Source organism: Erinaceus europaeus, chromosome 4 (genome assembly GCF_950295315.1).
Source record: "Erinaceus europaeus chromosome 4, mEriEur2.1, whole genome shotgun sequence".
In the NCBI taxonomy this organism is placed as follows: Eukaryota; Metazoa; Chordata; class Mammalia; order Eulipotyphla; family Erinaceidae; genus Erinaceus; species Erinaceus europaeus.
The window spans coordinates 58,760,193-58,787,370 of NC_080165.1; the positions used below are offsets into that span (position 1 = coordinate 58,760,193).

A 27,178-nucleotide genomic window follows, 5' to 3' on the forward strand; every position below is an offset into this window, starting at 1 on the left:
TTCCCGGCGCGCTGAAGAGTCGGGGCTCCGCTGAGCCGTGGACACATTTTATTGGAGGTGTGGGTACCCGACCCCCCCATCTCCGAGCCCGAGTGCAGTCCCGGAGGGGGTTAAAACAACACTGACTACTGCTCCTGGACAGGAAGTGACTGGGGCGGGAGGGGTGAAGCCGTGCATGCTAGCTGCGAGGCCAGATGTGCGGTTCTAATTCCAGATGTTCTTCATCTCCCTCTGACCCGCCGTCGGAGCTCCTCCTCTGCCTCCGCCTGTGCCAGGTTGGGAAGTGGAGGAAGGTCACCCAGAGAGGGGTCACGGGGGTCAGCCCGTAGCAAAGAAGAGTCCCCTCTTCTCTCCACGCTGGAGGGCTCTGGGAGGGGGTGGGGGTGGGGTCACTCGCAGGCCAGCTTCCCGTCGAAACTGGAGAGCGCGATGGCGAAGGCCTGCAGGGCGCACAACGGGTACCGGTAATCTAGGGTGAAGGCGTCCTCCGCGACGCGGCCGAACTGCAGCACGATGTAGTCGGCTGTGGACACAGACAGGGGTGGGAGCCGCCCCTAGACCTCCCTAACCCCGCCCGGTTAACCCGACCCTATCCCCTAAAATAATGCGCTTAACATTCCCAGCCTCTGTCAGTTAGTCACCTTGCACCCGTCCCCTCTGGCTATCCCACCCAAGCATTCCCTTCTGAAGTTTCACCTCCCACTGTAAGCCCCTGAGGACAGCACTCAGCCTTGTCTTCTGTTGCCCAGGGCTATGCATACAACTGTCACTTAAGTATAGGAACCCTTCCAGCAGAAAGCTTCCGTACTGTGTTCCCTCTCTGCCTGTCTCTATTTAGAACAATATATATTGAGGAGGAGACAGCATAGGACTTAATATAGGTTGAGGAGACAGCATAAGACTTAATATGTCTGAGGCTCAGAGCGCCCACGTCCAATCCCTAGCACCCTAGCACCACTATAAGCCAAAGTTGGGCAGTGTTCTGATCTCTTTTTTTTCCTCCTTAATTAATTAATTAATTAATTAAAATTTTTTTTTAACTGGAGCACTGCTCAGCTCTGCTTTATGGTGTTGCTAGGGGTTGAACCTGGGACTTTTGGTGCCTCAGGCATGCAAGTCTTTTAGCATAACATTATGCTTCTCCCCAGCCCTAAATAAACTATTTAAAAAGGGAGGGGGGAATAACAACAACAAGGGAAACAATAAGGGCAACTAAATGGGAAAAATGGCCTCCAGGAGCAGTGGATTCGCAGTGCAGGCACAGAGCCCCAGCAATAACCCTGGAAAAGGGGTGGGGGGGGGGGAATTATAGGAACCTGGCAGACTTCCCCAAGTCTAGAATCTTTTCTTTCCAAAGTTTCTTGTTTTCTGATTCCACTGCTTTTTCTCATTCCCAGGCCCCCAAACCATGTCTCAGGGCACCAGGCTTTAACTCCTTGACTCATCCATTGGCTCCACTCAAAACCTGTCCTGTATCTGGTCCATGTTCCCAGTTCTAATCCCAACACCTCCCCCAGCATCCATAGGGACAGGAAGTTGCTAAAAATACCCTCAGCCTAGGCAGACCAGGCTCTGCCAGAAATGTGATCTGGAGAGCCGCCTTCAAAAGCCTCAGGACAGGTGACAAAGGACACATCCCTAGGATGGCATGGGGGTGGGGATCTTGCTCAGTGTTAGCCATTCCCTGTGAGCCTGAAGACCCTTGGAGGAAGCCTTTCTACTCCTAGACTTTCTTATCCCTAGACTCCCTCACCTCTCCCCCAGGCTTGTAACAAGGATATTTTTTACTTAAGTTTGTTCCTGGTACATCTGGATCCCCTAACTCCTTAGGGCAGACCTTTGACCTCATGTGATAGAAAACAGCAGAACAGGCTCTCAGAAGTCTGCTCTGCTAATTGGCTAATACTCCCTATGTGGCAGGCTTGGGAGATGGTGCAGTGGACTCTCAAGCATGAGATTCCAAGGAGTTCAGTCCCCAGTCAGAATCATATTATTTCTGTTTCTCCTCTTTTTTCCTCTCATGGATAAATTATCACACACACACACACACACACACACACACACACACACACACACACACACACACACTTTTTTCACTTTTGGGACTTCATTACTCCTGGATGATGTCTAATACAGAAACAGAGTTTGGGGGAGAGGGAGAGGGAGAGAGATCATACACAGAAGCTTCTTCCAGTGCAGTAGGGGCTTTAACCTTGGCTGTGCACATGGCAATGTATCTAAGTAAGCTATTTTGCTGAGCCTATATAAATCTTAAAATAGACTCCCACAGGGGGCAGGTGGTGGTGCATCTGGTTGAGGGCACATGTTATAATGCTCAAGGACCCCAGTTCGAGCCCCTGGTCCCCACCTATAGGGGGAAAGCTTTGCTAGTGGTGAAGCAGGGCTGCAGGTGTCTCTCTGTCTCTATCTCCCCCTACCTTCTTGATTTCTGGCTGTCTCTATCCCATAAATAAAGATAATAATTTTTTTAAAAAATAAGACTCCCACAGTTGGGCAGTGGCACACTCTGATAAAAGTGCACATATGGGAGTCAGGCGGTAGCGCAGAGGGTTAAGCACAGGTGGCGCAAAGCGCAAGGACCAGCGCAAAGATCCCGGTTCAAGCCCCCGGCTCCCCACCTGCATGGGAGTAGCTTCACAAGCGGTGAAGCAGGTCTGCAGGTGTCTATCTTTCTCTCCCCCTCTCTGTCTTCCCCCCCTCTCCATTTCTCTCTGTCCTATCCAACAACAAAAACAGACAATAATAACTACAACAATAAAACAACAAGGGCAACAAAAGGGAATAAATAAAATATGTTTTTTAAAAAAGAACACCATCTGCTGGGCGGAGGGTAGATAGCATAGTGGTTATGCAAACAGACTGTCATGCCTGAGGCTCCAAAGTCCCATATTCAATCCCCCGCACCACCATAAACCAGAGCTGAACAGTGTTCTGGTAAAAAAACAAAAGACAAAAAAAAAACAAAAACTGCACATATTACCATATGCAAAGAACCAAATTCAAATCCTGACCCCACCTATGAGGGAAGCTTCATGAACAGTGAAGCAGTGTGCAGGTGTCTCTTTCTGTCTTCTCCACCCCTCTCAATATATGTCTCTTGAACACACACACAAATACATATCTCCCCACTAGAAGTGGTGGTGGATTCATTGTGTAGGCACTGAACCCCAGCAATAACCCTGGTGGTAATTTAAAAAAAAATTTTCCCTTTCCCTATTTCTAAAAGACAGACATCTTTGAGGGGTTAGGAGCTGGGGCACTGGGGCCAGGCAATCCAGGTTCTAATCTTAGCTCTGCCTCTCATTAGCTGTGTGATATTGAGCAAGTTATTTAACTTTGTTGTGATTCAGTGTCCTCATCTGCCGTACAGGGACAATAATGGTACCTTCCTCACAAAATTATTGAAAATATTTAAGGATTCAGTATCTGTTTCTGGCACACACAAAAAAAGTGTTTGTGAAATAAAGTTTTGGGACCAGTGCCTGGAGAAGCTGAACAAGTTTGGGTAAGAACCTGCCCTCCATCTTTGATCAAGAGGTGGGCTATCAGTATTGTTGTTTGTTTATTTGTTTTACCAGCACTACTCAGCTCTGGCTTATGGTAGTGTGGGTGATTGAACCTGGGACCTCAGAGCCTCAGGCACGAGAGTTTATTTGCATAACCATTATGCAAATCCCACCTTCAATAGTTTTCAAACCAGCATTTGGCTCTCCCTGTAACACATGGCACCCAGATGATTCCTTTATATACTCCAGGACTCTGATTAATGCTAGGACAAGGGTCTGGAACAATGAGCTCCTGGCCAATGTTTGTGTGAGTGTATGAAAGAGAAAAGAAGTGGTGAGAAGCAGCGCCCAAATACTCACGCTCATCTCTGTGAACAATCTGGAAGTTCTTAACTGAGGCCTGGGTGACCCGGCCTTGGAAATTGAGGGTGTAGGAGCCGCTGTCGTCATTCCAGATAGGTGGCTTGTTGTGCAGCTCGATGAGGCTTTCCAGTGTCTTATTCTGCCAGCGTACCAGCAGCCCATCGCTGGCCTGGGAGTCCCGGGAGGGGGGGGAACAGATCAAGTGGACAGTTAGGGATGGCAGAGATCTCTTAAGACAGCTATCGGGGAAAAGTGGCCTGGCAAGCTGTGTGTGCCCTGATGTGTGTGTACAGGTGTGTAACCTAGATGTCAACATCCATTCAAGCTGTCCTTGGAAGCTTTCATAGGCTTAGTGATGTCTTTGGGGACAGAATGGACAGCTGTAAGAATAGGACTTTGCAGTCCAGGAGGTGGCATAGCAGGTAGAGCACTTGACTTGCAGACTTGCAAATATGAAGACCCTAGTTCAAGCCCCAGTATCGCATATGTCAGAGTGATACTCTGGTCCTCTCTCCCTCTCTCCCTCCCTCCCTCCTCCCTCCTATAAATGAATCTAAAAATGAGAGAGGCTTGCTTTGTTGTGAAATGTCAAAGCATAGGGTTGGAAAATGGCAAGTGGAACTTAGCACAGAGGGCTGGGGAGAAAGCTCAATGGTTATGCAAAAAGCCTTTCATGCTTGAAGCACCAAAGGTCCCAGGTTCAATTCATAGCACCACCATAAGCGAGAGCTGAACAGTGCTCTGATATAATAATAATAATAATAATAATAATAATAATAATAAATCTAGCATACAGTGGGCACTGAGGTCCCAAGTTCAACCCCCAGCACCACAAGCCAGAGCTGAGCCATGCTCAGGTTTTTTTTTTTTTTTAAAGAAAGCATAATTAGGGGGAGTCGGGCAGTAGCGCAGCGGGTTAAGCACAGGTGGCATAAAGCGCAAGGACTGGCGTAAGGATCCCAGTTTGAGCCCCCGGCCCCCCACCTGCAGGGGAGTCGCTTCACAGGCAGTGAAACAGGTCTGCAGGCGTCTATCTTTCTCTCCCCCTCTCTGTCTTCCCCACCTCTCTCCATTTCTCTCTGTCCTATCCAACAGCAATGACATGAATAATTACAACAATAAAACAACAAGGACAACAAAAGGGAATAAATAAGTAAATATTTAAAAAAAAAAAAGTGGTCCGGGAGGTGGCGCAATGGATATAGCACTGGACTCTCAAGCATGAGGTCCTGAGTTCAATCCCTGGCAGCACATATACCAGGGTGATGCCTGGTTCTTTCTCTCTCCTCCTATGTTTCTCATTAATAAATAAATAAAATCTTTGAAAAAAAAAAAAAAGCATAGTCAGGCGACAGTATATAGCTATTTCCAAAACCTCAGAACCTCAGGCATGAAAGGCTTTTTGCATAATCATTATGCTGTCTCCCTTGCCTCTGTAACCTGACTAAAGGTGATCAGACATTCTCAGACTGGAAGGAGCTTATACTTTAGCTTGGGGAGATGAACAAGCAAACAAACATAAAATTTTCTTTCTGTCCTTTACTTCCTTTTTTTTTAATTTAATTTTTTATATATTTATTTTTTCCCTTTTGTTGCCCTTGTTGGTTTTTATTGTTGTTGTAGTTATTATTATTATTATTATTGATGTCTTCATTGTTAGATAGGACAGAGAGAAATGGAGAGAGGAGGGGAAGACGGGGGGGGGGGGAGAAAGATAACTGCAGACCTGCTGTGAAGCGACTCCCCTGCAGGCGGGGAGCAGGGGGCTCGAACTGGGATCCTTATGCTGGTCCTTGCTTGCACTTTGCGCCACGTGCGCTTAACCCGCTGTGCTACCACCTGACTCCCTTTTTAAAATTATTTATTTATTTATTATTGGATAGAGACAGAGAGAAATTGAGAGGGGAGGGGGGAGGTAGAGAGGGTGAGAGACAGAAAGACACCTGCAGCCTTGTTTCACCACTTGTGAAGCTTTCCCCATACAGGTGGGGACCAGGGGCTTGAACTTGCTTTCTTTCCTTTCTTTACCAGAGCATTATTTGGCTCTACTATTAGTGGCACCAGGGATCAAACCCAGGGCCTCTCACATTTCAAATCCTTACACTACTGGCTTCTTTCCAGAACCCCATAAAAATATCCTGGAGATTTTCAGGAAGGAAGGAGCAGTATTTAATGGTGTTCTTGGCATCCTTCCTTCCTTCATTGCTTCCTTCCACTCTTTCTCTTCCTTCATCTCTCTCTCTTTCTCTCACCCAGGAATCACCAATCTGAGATGACTTTTTCAGATACATACAGAGACAAAGAAGCAGAGAGAGAGAGATAGCATAGTTCCAAAGCTCCCTTCAGCATGGTGGGGTTGGACTCAAACCTGGCTCAAGCACATGTGAAAGCTGCACACTCTCCAAGTGAGCTATTTGCAATCCCTAAAGATTTATTTATTAATATTTTTATTTGTTATATACATTTTGTTTATTATTATTTGTTTTGTTTATTAACAAGAGCATCACTCAGGCACAGGAAATGCTGGGGACTGAACACAGGATCTCATATTCCTAAACCCAATGCTTTAGATACTACACCACCTCCCAGGCTGCTGTTACTTCCTGCACATGAACCAGGTTTTAGTTAGGACCACGCCCCACTGGAGAAAATTTCAATATTGTGTTATCTTTCTCACTCTCTCTCTGTCTCTATCTTTAAGAAGTTAAGAGTAGGGCTGGGGAGATAGCATAATGGTTATGCAGATCACTCCCATGCCTGAGGCTCTGAGCTTCCAGGTTCTATCCCCAACAACACCATAAACCCAAGTTGAGCAGTGCTCTGGTCTTTATTATTATTATTATTATTTTTTTTTATTTATTTTTTGCCAGAGCACTGCTCAGCTCTGGCTTATGGTGGTGTGGGGGATTAAACATGGGACTTTGGAGCCTCAAGCATGATAATTTCTTTGCATAACCACTATGTTATTTGCCCCTACCCTCTCTCTGTATCTCAGTCATTAAGATAAGTATTTATTCATTTTAAATATTTTATTTTATTTTATTTTAATGAAAAAGAGAGACAAAGAGTGCTGTGCAGATCTGGCTAATGGTAGTGCTGAAGATTGAACCTGGGACCTTGGAGCCTCAGGCATGAAAGATATTTGCATAACCATTATGCTATTTTCCCAGCCTTATTTGTTTGTTATTATTAGTTGGATAGAAACAGCCAGAAATTGAGAGGGAAGGGGGAGACAGACAGACACCTGCAGTCCTACTTTGCCACTCCCAAAGCTTCCTTCCAGCAGGTGGGGACCACGGACTTGAACCCAGGCCCTTGCACATTGTAACATATGCACTCAGCCAGGTGCACCACCACCTGGCCCCCTCCTTGTTTGTTTGTATCAAGCCCAGACATGACAGGAGGCAGTGCCTTGGGAGGGGTTGTGTTTGTTCCAGACATGGAAGGACCCACAGGCTCCTGAGGACCAGAACCTCTTGTACTAGATGCCCATGAGCTGCTAGGACCTCTGATTATGACATGACTTTCAAGAGAAGGACCTGTGGTCAGCTGGCAGGGGTGTTGTTTTTCACTGTAAACATCTTGTTTCTGAAACTGGCTGGAGTACACCTGACTTGCAGGGCTAAGGACCAGAGTGTAAGACTGACACTCTGAAGGAGAGGATCCATCTTACACCACACAACACAAACATGCAAACACATACACAGGATAAACTTTGCTTTCAAAATACAAGTCAAGTCATGTCACTCCTTTGCTTAAAGTCTCCTTTGGCTTCCTGTTTCTCTGAGGGTAAAAGCCAGTTGTGCACCCCTGTCTGTCCCTTTCTCTTTCTCTTTTTCAAGATAGAGATTCCACAGCACCAGGGCCCGGTGGTGGCACACCTGGTTGACCACACATTACAATGTTCAAGGATCCAGGTTCAAACTCTCAGTCCCCACCTACAGGGGAAAAGCACTGCAAATGGTAAAGCAGTGTTGCAGATGTCTGTCTCACTATATATATATATATATTTTTTTTGTTGTTGCCCTTGTTTTATTGTTATAGTTATTGTTGTTGTTATTGATGTAGTACTTGTTGGATAAGACAGAGAGAAATGGAGAGAGGAGGGGAAGACAGAGAGGGGGAGAGAAAGATAGACACCTGCAGACCTGCTTCACCGCCTGTGAAGCAACCCCCCTGCAGGTGGGGAGCCAGGGACTCAAACCAGGATCCTTATACTGGTCCTTGCACTTTGCGCCACATGCACTTAACTTGCTGCACTACTGCCCAACTCTCTCACCCTTTTTATATACCTCTTCCCTCTTGCTTTCTGTTTCTATCCAATAAATAAATAAAGATAATTAAAAAACAAAGTCAAGAGAGAGATATATTCCACAACACCAAAGCTTCCTTCAGTGTTGTGAGGTTTAGCTTGAATCTGGCTGGCAGGCATAGCAAAGCAGCACACTATCCAAGAGAGCTATTTCATTGGTCCCTGTTTCTTATTCTCACCTCTCAGATCTCCTCTCCCTCTAGATATATTGATACCTGTTGCTGTCTTGTGCCTTAGGGTTTTTTTTTAAAGTCTTTTTTTAAAAAAATATTTTTAATTTTTATTTATTATCTTTTGTTGCCCTTGTTTTATTGTTGTAGTTATTGTTGATGCCGTCATTGATGGATAGGACAGAGGGAAATGGAGAGAGGAGGGGGAAGACAGAGAGGGAGAGAAAAAGATAGACACCTGCAGACCTGCTTCACCGCTTGTGAAGCGACTCCCCTGCAGGTGGAGAGCCAGGGGCTGGAACCAGGGTCCTTATGCTGGTCCTTTCACTTTGTGCCATGTGTGCTTAACCCACTGCGTTACCACCCGACTCCCTTTTTTTTTTTTTGCCTCTAGGGTTATTACTGGGGCTCAGTGCCTGCACCACGAATCCACTGCTCTTGGAGGCTATTTTTCCCCCTTGCTCTTTTATCATTGTTGTGGTTATTATTGTTGTTGTTAGATAGAACAGAGAAATGGAAAGAGGAGGGGAAGACAGAGAGGGGGAGAGAAAAGACACCTGCAGGCCTGCTTCACTGCTAGTGAATCGAACCCCCTGTAGGTGGGGAGCCAAGGGCTCAAACCAGGATCCTTATGCTGGTCCCTGTGCTTCCTGCCACGTGCGCTTAACCCACTGCGCTACTACCATGCCTTAGGATCTTTACACAACCTCTTCTCTTTGCTTAGGTGCTCACTTCCTGCTGTTTTAAGGCTTTCCCCCTCACCTCCTTCAAGATGGTTCAGTGGCCCCCATAGGACCTTGCCCTCAACTTGGATCAACAATGGTAGAGAATGTTCCATCCTCCGAAGGGAGGCTGGACAACATACTCTATGCTACACCTGAGAGAGATGGGTCCTGATATTGGGGCAGCTTGGAATGTTCCTACTTATGACCACAGAATGTGAGCTCAGATCTACAGGGATGCAGAGGTCACATAGGCTCCTAAGCTGAATATGGGCCCCAGATCACATCAAATCGATGGGGTTTATAGTCAATAATATTTATACTCCTTTCCCATATTTGGGAGCTACTCTCTTCCCTGATCCAGCTTTCTGGTCCTTCTTCCAGCCATGACATCATCTCCCCAGACAATAATTAGGGTCCACCTGCATATCAGATTTCAGGCTCAGGCAAAAAAAAAAAACAAACAAACAACAACAACAAAACACTAGTATAGCCACAGGCCCTTTGAAATATAACTAAATTATGCCTACTAGCTATCTACAAAATAGAGGACCCCCCCCCAACTCTTCATCAGCACTATTCCAGCCTTTAGGTCTGTGATTGGTCAACAATTTGTTTGGCTTTGTATGTTAACTCTCTTGTCACAACCACCAGGTTCAAGATGCTAACATGATGCTGACCAGACTTCCCTGGACAGACAACCCCACCAATGTGTCCTGGAGCTCTGCTTCCCCAGAGCCCTTCCCCACTAGGGAAAGAGAGAGACAGGCTGGGTGTATGGATTGACTTGTCAACACCCATGTTCAGCGGGGAAGCAATTACAGAAGCCAGACCTTCAACCTTCTGCATCCCACAATGACCTTGGGTCCATACTCCCAGAGGGTTAAAGAACAGGAAAGCTATCAGGGGTGGGAACGAGATACAGAGTTCTGGTGGTGGGAATTGTGTGGAGTTGTATCCCTCTTATCCTATGGTTTAGTCAATGTCTCCTTTTTATAAAAAAAAAAATGGTTCAGTGAAGCCCACTCTGACCACTGTTTAATACTGAAACACTTTTAATCTCTCCTCCTATTTGACACTTTCTTCTTTTGCTTCATGTGGCATTGTAAAGAGGGTGGGTGGAGGATGAACTACAGGCCTCAGATAACACACAAGGTGAGCAGCCTCCCAAGCCCATTTTTTCTGTTCTTTATATTTGGAGAGAGATGGACAGACAGAAGAAAGGGAAGCATTGTCCAGAGAGTTCTCTTTAGTGCTGTTCAAGGTGCTCCCATCTGGTACCAGGGATCAAACCTAAACCTAGAGCCTCATGAATGATAAGGTATGTGACCTACCTGCTGAGGCTCTACTGGAGCCTCTATTCTATTTTTCCCATGACACATTCTGTTCTTTTTCCTTGGTTCCAGGGAATTGAACCCAGAGTCTTATACATGTGAAGCATATGTTGTAGCACTGAACTACATCCTTGGCTTGCTTTTCTTTTTTTAATTTTTTTATCTATTGCTCTATTTACTTTATTGCATAGACACAGAGAAACAGAGGGGAGTGGGAGATAGAGAGAGAAGGGGCCGGGCGGTGGTGCACTTGGTTAAGTGCACATATTACAGTGCTCAGGGATGCAAGTTCAGGCCCTTGGTCCCACCTGCAGGGGGAAAGCTTCATGAGTGGTGAAGCAGGGCTGCGGGTGTCTCTCTGTCTCTGTCCCTCTCTACCTCCCCTCTCTCAATTTCTGTCTCTATCCAATAACAAAAAAATAAATACTAATAATAAATACATAAGAGAGAGAGAGAGAGACCTGCAGCACCGCTTCATGATTCGTGAAACTTCCCTCCTGCAGGCAGGAAGCAAGGACTTGAACCAAGGTCCTTGAGCATTGTAACATGTGCACTCAACCAGGTGCACCATCACCCAGCCCCCCTATTGTCTGTTTTTAATGAGTGGCAGAGAGAGAGAGGATAACCAGACTATTGTTAAGTTCTGGTTTATGGTGATATGAAGGATTGAATCTGGGATTGCAGAGCCTCAGGTATGAAAGTCCTTTGCATAACCATTATATTGTCTCCCTAGCCCAATAAATACATTTAAAAAAAAGTTAGGGCCTGTGAAAAAGCTCACTTGAATTATATGCTGCTTTACTATGTGCTTGACCCATGTTCAGGCCCGACCCCCACCACACCGAAGGAAGTTTTGGTGCTGTGGTCTCTTTCTGTCTCTGCTTCTCTGTCTCCATTTTTAAAAAATATTTATTTTATTTATTCCCTTTTGTTGCCCTTGTTGCTTTTATTGTCATAGTTATTATTTTTGTTGTCGTTGTTGGATAGGACAGAGAGAAATGGAGAGAGGAGGGGAAGACAGAGAGGAGGAGAGAAAGATAGACACCTGCACCGCCTGTGAAGCAATTCCCCTGCAGGTGGGGAGCCGGGGTTCAAACCGGGATCCTTATGCCGGTCCTTGTGCTTTGCGCCACCTGCGCTTCAGCCGCTGCGCTACAGCCCGACTCCCCCCTTTTTTTTTTTTTTTTTTAAAGATTTTGTTTATTTATGAGAAAGATAGGAGGAGAGAGAAAGAACCAGACATCACTCTGGCACATGTGCTGCCAGGGATCGAACTCAGGACCTCATGCTTGAAAGTCCAAAGCCTTATCATTGTGCCACCTCCTGGACCACCTCTGTCTCTATCTTAGAGCTTAAAAAAAAAAAGGTTTATTTATTTAATATAAGACAGAGTTTCCCATGAGAGAGAAGAGGGAACGCAAAGTACCACTCTGGTATAGGCGATGTCAGGGATCCAAATGCAAGTCCTGTGCTCTACCAGCTAAACCACCTCCCCACCACCCTGATTTCCTTTCTGACATACTATATAACTTATCACTATTGTTACCTACGATCTCCCTTCACTAGAAGGTCAGCTTCACGATGGCAGGTCTTTGCCTTGTCTATGTATGTTCTGGTACCTAATTCTTGGCACTTCATATGCATGTATTGAGTTGAATATATGAATAAATAAAATCCAAAACCAAACATCAAATCATTGTTCTTGTGTCAGTGAATTCAATTCCACAATTGGCTGGTGGGTTTGCATGTACTGGGGGTGCTGGATATATGGCAAGCTGAGCCCCCACCTCCTAGCTAGTGGACTGCCTAGGGAGCAGAGGCCTAAAGAAGCTGTGTCATCTGGGAGTTTTGGGACTCACATTTCGGGGGCGGATGGGGACCCTCTGGCTGTCCGAATTCATTCCTGGGATGATGACGGTCATGCGCCGCGGACCTCGGAAGCCCAGCACGTTGGTTTCCTGCAGTGCAACCAGTCAGGACAGCCAGTGCAAAAGGATGGTGTGGGGGATGGGGGTGGGGGTGGGGGGCACAGTAAGCACAGGTGTAAAACTCACATAGATGACAGCTGCCAGCTCCTGCCGAAGGCTGCCCATGTCAGCGCTACCTCCGCGGTGTGGGTTCTGTCCATTGTCAAAGACAGTGAAGCGGTTCCCCAGAAGGTTGGACCTGCAAGCGGGACGGGGGTGTGGTGAAGGGGGCCCCACAAACTCCAAGACTCTCACTCATAGCCCAGCCGTTGGAAGTGCTTCACGGGTCAATGGGGGGAGATGTCTGAGGACCAGTGCACTGCCCAGCTCTGCCTTATGGTGGTGCCAGGGACTGAACCTGGGGAGTCTGAGCCTCAGGCATGAAAGTCTGTTGTGTAAACTACTGAACTATTTCCCCCAGCTTCCTTGTACTCTTAAAAAGCTGCATCTTGTGGTCCTGAAGGTGGCGACACAGTGGACAAGGCTTTGGACTCTCAAACCTGAGGTCCTGAATTCAATCCCCCCGCAGTACATGTATCAAAGTGATGCTCTGGCTCTCTTTCTTTCTTCCATCCTCTTATTAACAAATTATTTTCAAAAATCTCAAAATTAAAAGGGGGGATAATGGCTACAAAAACGATCTTTATGCCAGAGGCTCCTAGCTGGCAGGTTCAATCCCTAACACCATCATCTGCCAGAGCTGAGCAGTTTTTTGGTGATAAATAACAGACTGGGCAATAGCTCACCTGGTAATGGAGGCATCTTACATAGGCAGGCCCTAAGTTTAAACTCTGGCACCACATGGACACCATATGGGAGCACATGGTACCAGTGGAAGCTCCACAGATACTGGATGGATACACATATACCTGAAATTTCATTTTTTTTTTTTCTAAAATTTTAAAAAGAAAGTAAGTTGGCTGTCAAGGGAGAAAGCATAATGGTTATGTAACAAGGTTTTCACCCCTGGGGCTCCAAAGTCCCAGGTTCAGTCCCCTGTAACACCATAAGCCAGAGCTGAGCAGTGCTCTAGTGTTTCTCATTAAAATAAAGCAAATGAACACCTTTCAATTAAATAAATTTCATCTATAAAAAAAATGAAAAAAGTTGTGGTCTGGGAGGTGGCACAGTGAATGAAAGCATTGGACTCTCAAGCATGAGGTTCTGGGTTCAATCCCTGGCAGCACATGTACCAGAGTGATGTCTGGCTCTTTCTCTCTCTTCCTATGTTTCTCACTAATAAATAAAAAAAATCTTAAAAAAAAAGAAAAAAGAAAGAAAGAAGAGAATCGGGTGGTAGTGCAGAGGGTTAAGCGCAGATGGCTCAAAGCACAAGGACTGGTGTAAGGATCCCGGTTCAAGCCCTCAGCTCCCCAACTGTAGAGGAGTCACTTCACAAGTGGTGAAGGAGGTCTTCAGGTGTTTTTTTTTTAAAAAAATTTTTATTACTTATTTTCCCTCTTGTTGCCCTTGTTGTTTTATTATTGTTGTAGTTATTATTGTTGTTGATGTTGTCATTGTTGGATAGGACAGAGAGAAATGGGGGGGGGGGGACAGAGAGGGGGAGAGAGTGACAGACACCTGCAGACCTGCTTCACCATCTGTGAACCGACTCCCCTGCAGGTGGGGAGCTGAGGCTTGAACCGGGATCCTTACGCTGGTCCTTGTGCTTTGCACCACGTGTGCTTAACCCGCTGCGCTACCACCCAACTCCCCATTTTAAAAGATTTAATTATCTTTATTTATTGAACAGAGACAGGCAGAAATTGAGAGGGTAGGGGGTGATAGAGAGGGAGAGAGACATCCAAACACTGCTCCGCCACTCAAAAAGCTTTTCTCTCTACAGGTGGGGGCTGGGGTCTTGAACCTGGGTTCTTGCATATTGTGATATGTACACTCAACCAGGTGCACCACCACCCGGCCCTTCAGTTTCTTATTTTATTTTATTTTATTTTATTTTATATTTATTTATGTATTTTCCCTTTTGTTGCCCTTGTTTTTTATTGTTGTTGTAGTTATTATTATTGTTATTAATGTCATCATTGTTGGATAGGACAGAGAGAAATGAAGAGGGGAGGGAAGACAGAGAGAAGGAGAGAAAGTTAGACACCTGCAGATCTGCTTCACCGCCTGTGAAGTGACTCCCCTGCAGGTGGGGAGCCAGGGGCTCACACTGGATCCTTATGCCGGTCCTTGCTTGCACTCTGTGCACTTAACCTGCTGTGCTAACACCCGACTTCAGTTTCTTATTTTTAAACATTAAATTATTTATTAGTACCGGAGAGAGAGAAGAGGGGGGCAGTGGCACTCTAGGTTAAGTGCATGTAGTACAAAGTGCAAGGATCTTGGTTCGAGTCTCCAGTTTCCCACTTGCAGGGGGTTGCTGCACAAGTGATAAAGCAGGTCTACAGGTAGCTATCTTTCTCCCTCTCTCTTTTTTTAAAAAAAGAATTTATTTATTAAAAAAAGAATTTATTGGGAGTCGGGCGGTAGTGCAGCGTTTTAAGTGCAAGTGGCACAAAGCGCAAGGACCGGCGTAAGAATCCCCGTTTGAGCCCCTGGCTCCCCACCAGCAGGAGAGTCGCTTCACAGGTGGTGAAGCAGGTCTGCAGGTGTCTATCATTCTCTCCCCCTCTCTATCTCCCCTCCCCTCTTGATTTCTCTCTGTCCTATCCAATGACATCAGCAACAACAACAATAATAATAACCACAACAATGATAAAACAACAAGGGCAACAAAAGGGGAAAAATGGTCTCCAGGAGCAGTGATTTGTGGTGCAGGCACTGAGCCCTGGCAATAACCCTGGAGAAAAAAAAAAGAATTTATTTATTTATTCATGAGAAAGATAGGAAGATAGGAAGATAGGGAGAGAGGGAGAGAGGGAGAGAGGGAGAGAGGGAGAGAGGGAGAGGGAGAGGGAGAGGGAGAGAGAGAGAGAGAGAGAGAGAGAGAGAACCAGACATCACTCTGGTACATGTGCTGCCTGAGATTGAACTGGGGACCTCAGTGTTGAGAATACAATGCTTTATTAACTGCGCCACCTCACTGGACCACCTCATTCCCTCTCTACCTTCCATTCCTCTCTCAATTTCTCTCTGTCCTATTCAGTAAAATGGGGAAAATGCCGTCCAGGAACAGTGGATTCATAGTGCAGGCACCGAGCCCCTGCAATAACACTGAAGGCGAGAGAGAGAGAGAGAGAGAGAGAGAGAGAGCCAGAACATAAACCTGGCTTATGTGATGCTGGGAATTAAACTCAAAACCTCATGCTCCAGAGTCTAATATTTAACCACCATGCCACCTTCTGGTGCACAGTATTATCAGTTTCTAATATTGGGAATGCTAATACTGCTGTTTATAAATAGCACTTACCTCATTTGGCTCTTAAAAGAACAAAGTGGGTTAATATCTGGAATATATTTAGAACTATGCCTTAAACATAGGCAGGCTTCATATTTTGTTTGTTAAGCATATAAAAAACATGATATTTATTTTTTGTCACCAGACTTTGTTAGGGCTTTGTGCTTTCGTGATCCTACCACTCCCAGTGGACTTTCTTTCTTTCTTTTTTTTTCCAGATAGTGGGTAAAAAACTGAGAGTGAGAGACAGAGAGAGGAGGAGAGACACCACAGCCCTACTTTACCATACATGAAGCTTCCCCTCTGTGTGGTGCTTCCATGTGGTGCCTGGGAACTCCAATCAGATCTTTTTGTCAGAAGGAAAAGAAACAAAGTCTGACTCAGAGGTTTGTCTATTTCCCCACCCTCCTCAGACTTGTGGAGAGAACTATAAAGACAGGGTACATTTAGAGACCCACCACAGCAGGTACCAAAAATTTGTTCATTTGTTCACTTAGTAAGTAATTAATGAGTGACTACTATGTACTAGGGGCTAGGAATTCAACATGAAAAAGACATATGCTGGGGGGCTTGGTGGTAGCTCAGCGGGTTAAGCACATATGGCACAAAGTGTAAGGGCCAGTGTAAGGACCCCAGTTCAAACCCCCAGCTCCCCACCTGTAGGAGAGGCGCTTCACAGGTGGTGAAGCAGGTCTGCAGGTGTCTTTCTTCCCCCTCTCTGTCTTCCCCTCCTCTCTACATTTCTCTCTGTCCTATCTAACAACAATGACATTAATAACAACAAAAATAAGAACTACTACAACAATAAAAAACAACAAGGGAAATAAAAGGGAAAATAAATAAATATAAAATAACCAACATTTCTTTAAAAGAAAAAAGAAAAAGAAAGAGATGTGCTGTACAGTTCCTGCCCGCAAATATCTACCAAACCACCAAGTTCCTTGAACCATCAGTGTGGGTGCAGCCTGAGTTTTTATTAGAAATGCAGACCCTCACCCAGACCTACTGAACCATTTCAAAAAGACTTCCAAGTGATCTATACAAGACATGAGAGGTGGGTGGGGGTAGATAGCATAATGGTTATGCAAAGAGAGTCTAGTGCTTGAGGCTCCAAAGTTCAGTCAGGTTCAATCCCCCGCACCACCATAAACCAGAGCTGAACAGTGCTCCTGTAAAAGATAAATAAATGGAAAAACAACAACAACAACAACAACAAAACATGAGAGGCTTTAGGCTCAGAGATATTTCTAGAATGTCCAGGGTGATGGGCACACTGTAAACATAGGGGGACAGAGACTGGCTATAGTACTCTGGGGTATATCTGAGTCCCCCAAGAATGAAGGAGCCCAGCCCACCTCAGCTTCCCGATGAAATTCTCCCCTCCTCGGGACAGATTGGTGGGATCACTGGAGATGAGGTAATTAGCTGTCTTGCTCCGTTTCCGCTTTCTGCCAGCCAAGAGGAACACCTGGGGGCGGGGCAGGTGAGAGGAGAGAGAATGGGAAGAGAAGGTAGGGTAAAGGGAGAAGGAGAGGGTAGATGAGGTGGACAAAGAAGGTCCATTTGCCCTGAAGCCTCCACCTCCATCTTGGCTCTGGACTCTTTCAGAGTGAATTTTATTTCCTCCTCCAACCCTCCCTACCTCTCCTTTGCCCACCTTCTTTTCTGTATCCAGGTGCAGGAAGTAGGAGGGGTATAAGCCTCGATCCATGCCCTTCTTGTCTCTGGTTAGCCGGCAGCGCACTGTCTGGCCCTGGGGGGCAGGCCGGAGCACGAACTCTCGGGGTTCATCCACTTCCACGGGTGGGGACAGGGCTCTTGCTTTCTCCTCCTTCTGAGAGGGGCAGAGGGTGCATCAGCCCCAGAGCACTAGTGCCCCTTCTCCCTGTTGGGTCCCCAATGCTGGAAAAGGGGCAGGTCAGACCAGATATCTCACCACTTTCTGTGTGAGGAGAGAATAGAGAAGCCAACAAAAGTGTGGCTGGCTACCACATGCCCAACAACTCAGCACAGTCCTCTCAGGAGGCTCTGTGAGCTTTGTATTCCATTATTATTCTATTTAGCTTGTGGTTAGGAGCTTGGACTCTGGAACTAGATAGTCTGGGTCCAAATCCTGGTTCTACTTCTAATTGTCTCATTTTTTTTTCTTTCTTTTCCCTTTCCTCAGAGCACTGCTCAGCTCTGGCTTACAGTAGTATGAGGGACTGAACCTGAAGTCTCAGAGCCTCAGGCATGAAAGTCTTGCATAGCCATTATGCTATCTCCCAACCTTTCCTTTTTTTTTTTTTTTTCACTAGGGTTATCACCGGGGCTTGGTGACTACATGATGACTCCACCATTCCTTATGGCCATTTCTCTCTCTCTCTCTCTGTTTTTTTCCCTTTTTCTTTATAGAGACAGAAATAGTGAGACAGACGGGGAAAGAGGGAGAGTGGGAAAGAGGGAAAGGGAGAGAGGGAGGGGAAGGTAAGAGAGGGGAGAGATAAAGGGAGAAAGACTTGAAAAAGACCTTTAGCATTGCTCCACTGCTCATGAAGCTTCCCCCACAGATGGATGGGGATTAGAGGCTTGAACCTGGCCCCAGAAATCGAGATTTAGCCCCATTTTTCCAGCAGAGAAGAGAAAGGACTGAAACTTGGCTGAGTGTGCACTGAGAATTAGATGCTATCTCTACCCCCTAAGAAGTCCTGAGGTACTATGAGTGGCTATGGTTTCTGAGGGCAGGTTGGTTTTATGAGGCTGGTTTGGGAAATGGACCTCGTCAATGCACAGAAGATCTCTCTGCTCTAGTCTGCTCCAAGGAGACCTGGGAAACACAACACTGCATCTGGAATGTGATGTGGAGAAAGCAAGAGCATATCCAAACATTTCTCCAGTTGTGAAGTTCAAGGATTTATTTTACAGATGAGTGTACTGCTGTTGTATTGTTCCTGTAGGTACATCAGTATCTGGTAATTTTGGCTGATGTGAATCAGTGTCCAACCCAAGACCTCACCACTCCTGTTCAAACTAATAAACCTCTATAGCTAAGACTCCAGTCCTGCCCTCATGCTGCTGTCTGCTGGATGAAGCCCCCTTTTTCCTTCTAGGTGGATGTCTCTTTCCTCCTTACTTCAGCTAGTACAGGGTGACACCCAAGTTCTATAGGTGAGCAGGGGCGATATACAAAATACTTAACAACCTGATCTGTACATGCACAATTCCCCCTCAGAATGGACACTGGTCAGCCCAGGAGGTGACATAGTGGATAAAACCTTGAATTCTCAGGGGCCAGGTGGTGGCGCACCTGGTTGAGTGCACATGTTACAATGTACAAGGATCCAGGTTCAAGTCCCCAGTCCCCACCTGCAGGGGGAAAGCTTCACAAGTGGTGAAGCAGTGCTGCAGGTGTCTGTCTCTCTCCCTCTCTATGCCCCCCACTTCCCTCTTGATTTCTGGCTGTCTCTAGCCAATAAATAAATGAAGATAATAATAATAATAAAACTACAACCTTGGATTCTTAATCATGAGGTCCTGGTATCACATGCACCAGAGTGATGCTCTGGTTCTCTTTCATTAGCAAATAAAACAAATATTTTTGTTTGTTTCTTTTGTTACAGATAGAGACAGATAAAAAAAGGCAACAAGAGTAAAAGAGACCACAGCACTGAAGCTTCTTTCAATGCAGTAGGGGCCAAGCTCAAACCTGGGTCTTGTACATGGCAAAGCAGCACACTATGCAAGTGAGCTATTTTGGTAATCCAATAAAATCAATCTTTAAAAAAATGAATGAGGGATGGGGTGACAGCATAATGGTTATGGAAAAGATTCTCATGCCTGAGTCTCCAAAGTCCCAGGTTCAGTCCCCTGCACCACCATAACCCAGAACTGAGCAGTACTCTGGTAGCTCTCTGTGTGTATCTTTCTCTCTGTCATTAAAAATAAATAAATATTTTAAAAAATGAATGAACACAGGCAGGGGTAGAGAGTATAATTGTTATGCAAAGAGACTCTCATGCCTGAGGCTCCAAAATCCTAGGTTTGATCCCCTGTACTATCATAAACCAGAGCTGAGCAGTGCTCTGATAAAAAGACAAAAAAAATAAAATTAAAAGAACACTGTTAGGCCTGACTAGAGTAGGTTCAGTTTAGATGAACTTTTTTAGTTGTTGATTAATTTAGTTACTAGAAGGTTGGGGGGTTATGGATGGGGTAACAGAGAGTACTTGGGGAGCTCAGGGCAGTAGGGTACAAATATTTTAACAATTTGTCCAGCTGGCCATCAGTCAATTTGTGTGTTCATGTGTGCCTGTCTCACAGTACAGGTCCTATGCTTGCACACTTAATCTTCTTGCTGCAGAAGATGTGTGTGTACATGGGGTCTTATGAGCATCTCTGACTGTATCTGATGGCTGGACTTCCAAGACCAGGTGATATGAGGTATCTAGGTGGCCAGACCAGCTTCTTCTTCTTTTTTTTTTTTCTCACAAGCCTGGTGCCCTTTGTCCTCACATCCTGACATGTGAGCAGCAGCCACAATTCTGACCCCAAGTAGGTGACTCCATGACCCCAGTTTGTGAGGTCTTACATACTGGCCCTACAAACTCAGGGTCCTAAGTGACCCTCAGGCCTCTCCTCTGCTTGACCCCAACCTTTTTGCCTTTTCCTTTGGCTTTGCCCTTCTGATTGCTGTTCTTAGTTTCCATGGCTGCTGCCTCTTTTCCCTCATCCTCTTCTTTCTCCCCTTCTGTGCCTTTGGAAGTGCCTGGGCATGGAGAGAGGAATATTCTGTTAAGCCCTTACCCTGATGGAACACTTCAGGGATTACAAAATGCTCCCAACACCCATGCATCTCAATGGCCCCTTCCCACAAGCAGGAGGGAGTGACCCTGGGCCACACAGTTATCAGAGTGGGGGATCACGGTATCTTTCAAGTGTTCTGACCTTGGAGCCACACTTCTTACTATACACTGTAACCCAGCTCTCCAAGTCTACGACTGTCACAAGATGCAATTCATACCACCCACCTTTTTTCTTCAAAGGTTTCTCAATTGGGCCATCGCCCCCAACCAGAAACATGGCTGCTGGAATCTTCTTCTTCACTGTGATTGGACTCACCGAGGGATCCTTCTCAGCATCGCCAGCCCCTATGTGTGGATGTGTAGGTGTCATAACTCCCATCACACCCGGAGACTTCCACTACACTGCCAAGCCCCCGCCATGTTCCTCCCTAGAACTGGCTCACCTTTCTTCTTGATCTTTCTCAGCTTGGTCCCATCCCCTGCTGGCATCTCCTTCTTTATATGCAGAGACTTAGGTGGGGGGACAGGGCTCCCTGAGTCTCCTGGGAATAGAGGATGGGGGTTAGACAAATAAGCGCCCGTTGGGATTGAAGGCCATCTTCCAACCCACTTTGGTCCCCAAGGAGCTGAAGGCCTGACAGGGGCCCAGAGTCTAACTTCTATTTGTCTGATTTTCTTTTTTTTTAATTATTATTATATTGATTTATTTTCCCTTTTGTTGCCCTTGTTGTTTTTTATTGTTGCTGTTCTTAGAGATGTTGTCGTTGTTGGGATAGGACAGAGAGAAATGGAGAGAGGAGGGGAAGACAGAGGGGGAAAGAAAGACAGACACCTGCAGACCTGCTTCACCGCCTGTGAAGTGACTCAAACCGGGATCCTTACGCTGGACCTTGTGCTTTGCGTCATGTGCGCTTAACCGCTGTGCTATAGCCTGACTCCCCCTATTTGTTTGATTTTCAACCCTACATCCTAAAAAACTAGGAAGTTTAAATAAGCAGATGCTACATATATGCATGAATAAATGCAACTCACTTTTGAACTGAGCATCTGAACCCCTGCTCCCATCCTATCTCTTAAACCTCATCTGGCCAAGGCTTACTCCTTGTTCCCATTAAGAATAAGTAAATAAGTAAGTATTTATTTACTTTGGATAGAGACAGTGAACTTGAAAGGGAAGGCAGAGACACAGAGAAATTGAGAGGGAAAGGGGAGACAGAGAGAAAGAAATAAAGAGATACCTGTAGCACTGCTTCACTGCTCATGAAGCTTCCCCCTGCAGGTATGAACTGGAGGCTTGCAATCAGGTCCTTGAACACTGTAGTGTATGCACTCAAATCAGGTGCACCACAACCCAAACACTTCCTTATTATTTTTGATAGAGGGAGAGAAGGGAGGAGACAGAAGGAAGATACAGCTGTAGCACTACTCCACTGATTCACTGATGTCAAAGCTTCCCCTTTCCAGAAGTTGGGGACTGGAGGGTTGAACCCAGGTCCTCTCTCATGGTAATGTGTGCACTCTCCCAGGTAAGCCACCACCTGGTCCCTCACTGATTTTTACTGTAATAATTAAAAAAAAATTTTATTAACTTTATTTATTTGATACAGATGGCCAGAAATTAAGAGGAAGGGGGAGCTAGAGAGAGGGAAACACAGAGAGACACCTGCAGCTCTGCTTCACCACCTGTGAAGCTTTCCCCCTACAGATGGGGACAGGGGGCTTGAACCCGGACCCTTGAGCATTGTAATATGTGTGCTCAACCAGGTGCACCACCACCCGGCCCCTGTTTTGTTTTTATATAGAGACAGAGATGCAAAGGAAAAGAGACCACAGTAGCAAAACCATTCATATGGTGGGAGCTGGGCTTGAACTTGGGTCAGACACATGGCAAAGCAATGCACTATTCAAGTGAACTATTTTGCTGGCCCAATTTGATATATTTTGACTTTGATATGTTTATAAATTGGGGTCAGGTGGTAGTGCACCTGGTTGAATACACATGTTAAAATGCACAAGGTGATAGAGGACCTAGTGGGGGTTGTATTGTTATATGGGAAACTGGGGAATGTTATGCATGTACAAACTATTGTATTTACTGTTGAATGTAAAACTTTAGTTCCCCAATAAAGAAATAAAAAAGAAAAAAAAATGCACAAGGATCCAGGTTCTAGCCCCCAGTCCCCACCTGCAGGGGGAAACCTTTGCAAGCGGTGAAGCAGTGTTGCAGGTGTCTCTGTCTCTCTCCCTCTCTATCACCCTCTTCTCTCTCAACTTCAGGCTGTCTCTACCCAATAAATAAAGATAATAAAAATTTTTAAAAATATATATTTATAGATAGACTTTGATATATTTATAAAAGTTATACCTACCAGCAGCTGGAGAAATGGCCCAACTGGTAGAACACTGGGTTCATGTGCCTGAGCTTCCCAGTTCATCTCCCAGCACTGCAAGTACCAGATTGTGCTCTGGATTCTCTCTCTGTCTTTCTTTAATAAGTAATCAGTAAAGTGTGGTCTGGGAGGTGGCACAGTGGCTAAGACACTAGACTCTCAAGCATGAGGTCCTGAGTTCAATCCCTGGCAGCACATGTACGAGAGTGATGTCTGGTTCTTTCTCTCTCTCCTCCTACTTTCTCACTAATAAATAAATAAAGTCTTTTTTTAAAAAAAAAAAACACCCCCTTAAACAAACTGTAGGAAAAAAATAAGTAATCAGTAAAATAAAACTTTTTTTCTTTTAAGCTATACCTTGGGGCCGGGCAGTGATGTACCTGGTTGAGCTTACACATTACAATGCAGAAAGCTTTGGGCTAGGGCAAGAGTAGACAGCATAATGGTTATGCAAAGAGACTCTCATATCTGAGGCTCCAAAGTCTCAGGTTCAATCCCCTGCACTACCATAAATCAGAGCTGAGTAGTGCTCTGGGGAAAAAAAAAAAAAAAAAAGACTTAGGCTCGGGAGTTGGGCGGTAGCGCAGTGGGTTAAGCGCATGTGGTGCAAAGCGCAAGGACCAGTGTAAGGATCCTGGTTCGAGCCCCCAGCTCCCCACCCGCAGGGGAGTCACCTCACAAACAGTGAAGCAGTTCTGCAGGTGTCTGTCTTTCTCTCCCTCTCTCTGTCTTCCCCCCATCTTTCTCCATTTCTCTCTGTCCTATCCAACAACAACAACAGCTATGACAACAATAACAACTACAACAAGGGCTATAAAATGGGAAAAATGGCCTCCAGGAGCAGTGGATTCATAGTGCAGGTACTGAGCCCCAGCGATAACCCTGGAGGCAAAAAAAAGAAAAAGAAAAAGATGGGAGTCTGGCGGTAGCGCAGCGGGACTGGCTAAGGATCCCCATCTCCCCACCTGCAGGGGAGTCGCTTCACAGACTGTGAAGCAGGTCTGCAGGTGTCTATCTTTCTTTCCACCTCTCTGTCTTCCCCTCCTCTCTCCATTTCTCTCTGTCCTATCCAATAATGACGACATCAATAACAACAACAACAACAATAATTACAACAAGGGCAACAAAAGGGAATAAATAAATATATAAAAAAAGACTTAGGCTCAAGCCCCCTGGTCCCCAAATAAATGCTGTAGGTGTCTATCTCCCCTTTCAATTTCTCTCTGTCCTATCAAATAAAATAATAACAAATATTTAAGAAGTTATACCAATAATTCACACTGAGTGAAATAACAAATATATGAAAGCCAAGCCAAAAACCATTTTCTCTCCTCTCCTCCTTCTCAGAGCACCCTGGGCCAGGGCAAGTGGGGATGGGGGAGCGAATATTGATTTACGTCTTTAAGGACCAGGGGACAACAATTCTCTGGTCTATGTGCTTGGTAACTTTTTTTAAATATGCTTTTCTTTATTATTATTTTTTTTAAATATGCTTATTTTCTTAATAGTTCATTTATTTATTTATTTGATAGAGGCAGAAACTCAGAAGGGGAAGGTAGGGGTGGGGATATAGCATAACGGTTATGCAAAGAGACTTTCATTCCTGAGGCTCTCAAGTCCCAGGTTCAATCCCCCACACCGCCATAAGCCAGAGCTGACCAGTGCTCTGGTGAAAAAAAAAAAAAAGAAAAAGAAAAAAAGAGGGAAGCTAGGGAGAGGAAGGGTAGGCCCCTGCAGGACTATTTTGCCCTAATGAAGCTACCTCCCTGCAGGCGGGGACTGGTGGCTTTAACATGGGTCCTTGTGTATGGTGACTGTGTGCTCCACTAGGTGCACCAACACCCAGCCCCCACTTCTTCTTCTCCTTCTTATTTTTAATTTTATTTGTTATTGGATGGAGACAGAGAGAAACTGAGAGGTGAGGGAGGGAGATAGAGAGTGAGGAAGATGACACCTGCAGCCGTGCTTCACCACTCATGAAGCTTTCTCCCTGCAGGTGGGACCAAGGGCTTGAACTTGGGTCCTTGTGCACTATAGTGTGTGTGCTTAGCCAGGTATGCCACCACCTGGCCCCCCCCCTTTAAAGATAGACACAAAGAGGCTGAAAGAGGGAGAAAGAGAAAGAATGAAAGAGAGAGAAAGGGTGAAAGAAATCACAGCAGTGAAACTTCCTTCAATACATTGTGGGAGAGGTGGACTTGAAACATACATGGCAAAGCAGCACACCGTCCAAGTTTGCTATTTCTCTGGCATCCGCTCGTGGGTGTGTGTGTGTGTGTGTGTGTGTGTGTGTCACTGGGTAACTTTGTAGTCTCAGATCCTGCACATCAATGAGACTCCAAGTTCCTGGAGGTATGGGGTTGGTTTTGGTACCTATGAGCATCCATCATACCCTCAACACCTACCATGACATCTCTGGGCCTTGGCCCTCTTCTCCTTTATGTCTGCAGAAGTTTTCTCTTTAGGGGGTTTCTTGGGAGGCAGAGGGGCTTTCTCTTTATTTTCTTCTTCTTCCTCTTCATCCTCATCTCCATCCTCTGCAGGCAGAAAGTCCTCATAATAGGAGATACAGTACCACCCCCCCCCCCCCAATCCCTTACCTAGGGAGCTCGCCCTCCAGATTGAAGGGCAGTGGTGAGGATTAGGAGAGGTAGGGAGTACTAGAATGTTCCTCAAAGAATTGGGTGACTCCAAAGTCTTTAGAGGACTACAGTTCAGTGGGGTGAGTGGAAGCTGGGGCCTGGAAATCCTGTTTTAGGAAAATACCCTTTTCTGCAGGTTCTTTTTCTCTGGGACTCTCACATCCTCATATGCTTCCTGCCACAGTTTCCCTTCTGCCTGCTCTCATTGCATCTACACTGTTGTTCTCACTCCCCCTCCCAAGGCCTTTGCACATCAGGCCTGCCTCCTGCCTGTAGTTTAAGGCAAAGCTCATAACTTCTCTGCGCCTCTATCTCCCTATCCGGAAAATGGGGGTGGGGGTGGGGGGGCAAGAGAATGAAGCCTTTTCTGGCTTCACAGACAATGCCAGAGAAGCAGGGGCCGGTGCAACAGTGGACTCTGCGAGCACAAGGTCTGGAGTTCGATCCCCAGCACTGCATTGTGCCAGAGTCACGTCCTGCTTATCTCTCGCATGTATATATGTATTTTTAAGCAGAGGTTGTTTTCTGCCTTTCTCTGCGGCCAGTTCCCGTCCATGCCTCCTAGCCTCACACCGGCCCGCCATTGGACCTCCTCTCACCGTCCTCCGCGTCGGGGGCACCGGCTACCAGGAAGGTTTCCCGGGGGTCGCGCTTCTTGGCCTCGGGGTCCCGGAGGAACCTGGCGTAGACGGTGTGCGGCGCCCCGGCCTCGGCTGGTTCGGGGGCGGGCTCCTCCCGAGGTCTCCCCCTCCGCCCGGCTGAGCGGAGACGGGGTTCAGGCCCGGAGGCCCCGCTGCGGGCCCCCAAGGAGCCTACACCCTTCCTCCGCCAGCGCCCCCAGCCCTTAGAGGGACAGTTACCCTGGGACCTCTTTCCCCCTCCCCCCCGGGCTCCACTTCCACCTTTCAGCACTCCCACCCACACACACCAGCTCCACCGCAGTCCCTGCACCCCCTCTCACCCTCCCCTGTGGGGTGCTGCCCGCCCTGCCGGCCCGGGCGCCCCAAGTCCCTCCCGGGGGCGCCCCTGGGCTCCACCCCTCCCACCTCCAGGTCTGCGGGGCTTGGATCCAGTGGGGCTGGGGGACTCAGGGGCCTCTGGCTTTTTCTTCTTCTTCAACTTCTGTCCCCGGGGGGGTTTCTGCGGAGTGGGGAAGTCAGAAGGAGAGAGAAGAAGGAAAGCGGGGTTCTGAGAGCTGCCCATCACCCTCTAATCCGTTGAGCCGCCAGAAATAACCGTAGATTATCGGGAGGCAGAACGGCAGCCCCCTTCTTGGGGTGAGGAAGGGTGACCCCTCGCGAGCGTCATGGTCGCCTCCTGTGCTCCAGTGTCCAAATTCCTCTCCTGGACAACCCAAATATCCAACCCCCCCCAAATAATAATAGCTGCCAGGGAGGTAATCTTTAGGAGCTGCTGAGGTGACCTATCCAGCTCCCAGACCCCCGAGTCTGTGTGTCTTTACACGGGGCGGGGGGAGGGGTAGAGGTGACTTTCAAAGTAGAGGTGACTTACCTGTTTAGGGCGCCGCTGCACCTCTGGACTTAGCCCTTCCGCCTCATGCCCGCTGGAGGATAAGGATGTTGGTCCGTCTCTGTCTCTCTCTACCCTT

General features: G+C 46.5%; 1 protein-coding gene across 3 annotated transcripts; it reads right to left on the reverse strand.

Moving 5' to 3' along the window:
* Positions 1 to 33: 33 nt before the first annotated feature.
* Positions 34 to 26,873, reverse strand: TULP1 (TUB like protein 1). Of its 3 annotated transcripts, none has more exons than XM_060189682.1 (12): positions 26,616 to 26,871; positions 26,169 to 26,327; positions 25,333 to 25,464; positions 20,981 to 21,079; positions 20,763 to 20,882; positions 20,388 to 20,500; positions 17,414 to 17,587; positions 17,112 to 17,224; positions 12,483 to 12,594; positions 12,288 to 12,386; positions 3,888 to 4,059; positions 34 to 523 (listed from the first exon to the last, which is right to left on the reverse strand). In XM_060189682.1, exons 1-12 carry the CDS (start codon positions 26,770 to 26,772, stop codon positions 390 to 392), a joined length of 1,584 nt encoding a protein of 527 aa, XP_060045665.1. In that variant the 5' UTR covers positions 26,773 to 26,871; the 3' UTR covers positions 34 to 389. The 3 variants fall into 3 exon arrangements, with proteins under 3 accessions (XP_060045665.1, XP_060045664.1, XP_060045666.1); XM_060189681.1 differs by having other exon boundaries at positions 17,414 to 17,590; positions 26,616 to 26,865; XM_060189683.1 differs by lacking the exon at positions 3,888 to 4,059 and having other exon boundaries at positions 17,414 to 17,590; positions 26,616 to 26,873.
* Positions 26,874 to 27,178: the final 305 nt, after the last annotated feature.

Bases quoted from the DNA above. Each gene is read 5' to 3' on its own strand.
- TULP1 (XM_060189681.1), bottom strand. From the start codon at position 26,772: ATGGGCAGCTCTCAGAACCCCGCTTTCCTTCTTCTCTCTCCTTCTGAC. The intron at 26,328-26,615 runs GTGGGAGGGGTG...GTCTCCGCTCAG, and splicing joins CAAGCCCCGCAGACCTGGAG to CCGGGCGGAGGGGGAGACCT. The intron at 17,591-20,387 runs GTTGGGGTCAAG...TGCCCCTCTCAG, and splicing joins CCAAAGGAAAAGGCAAAAAG to AAGGAGGAGAAAGCAAGAGC.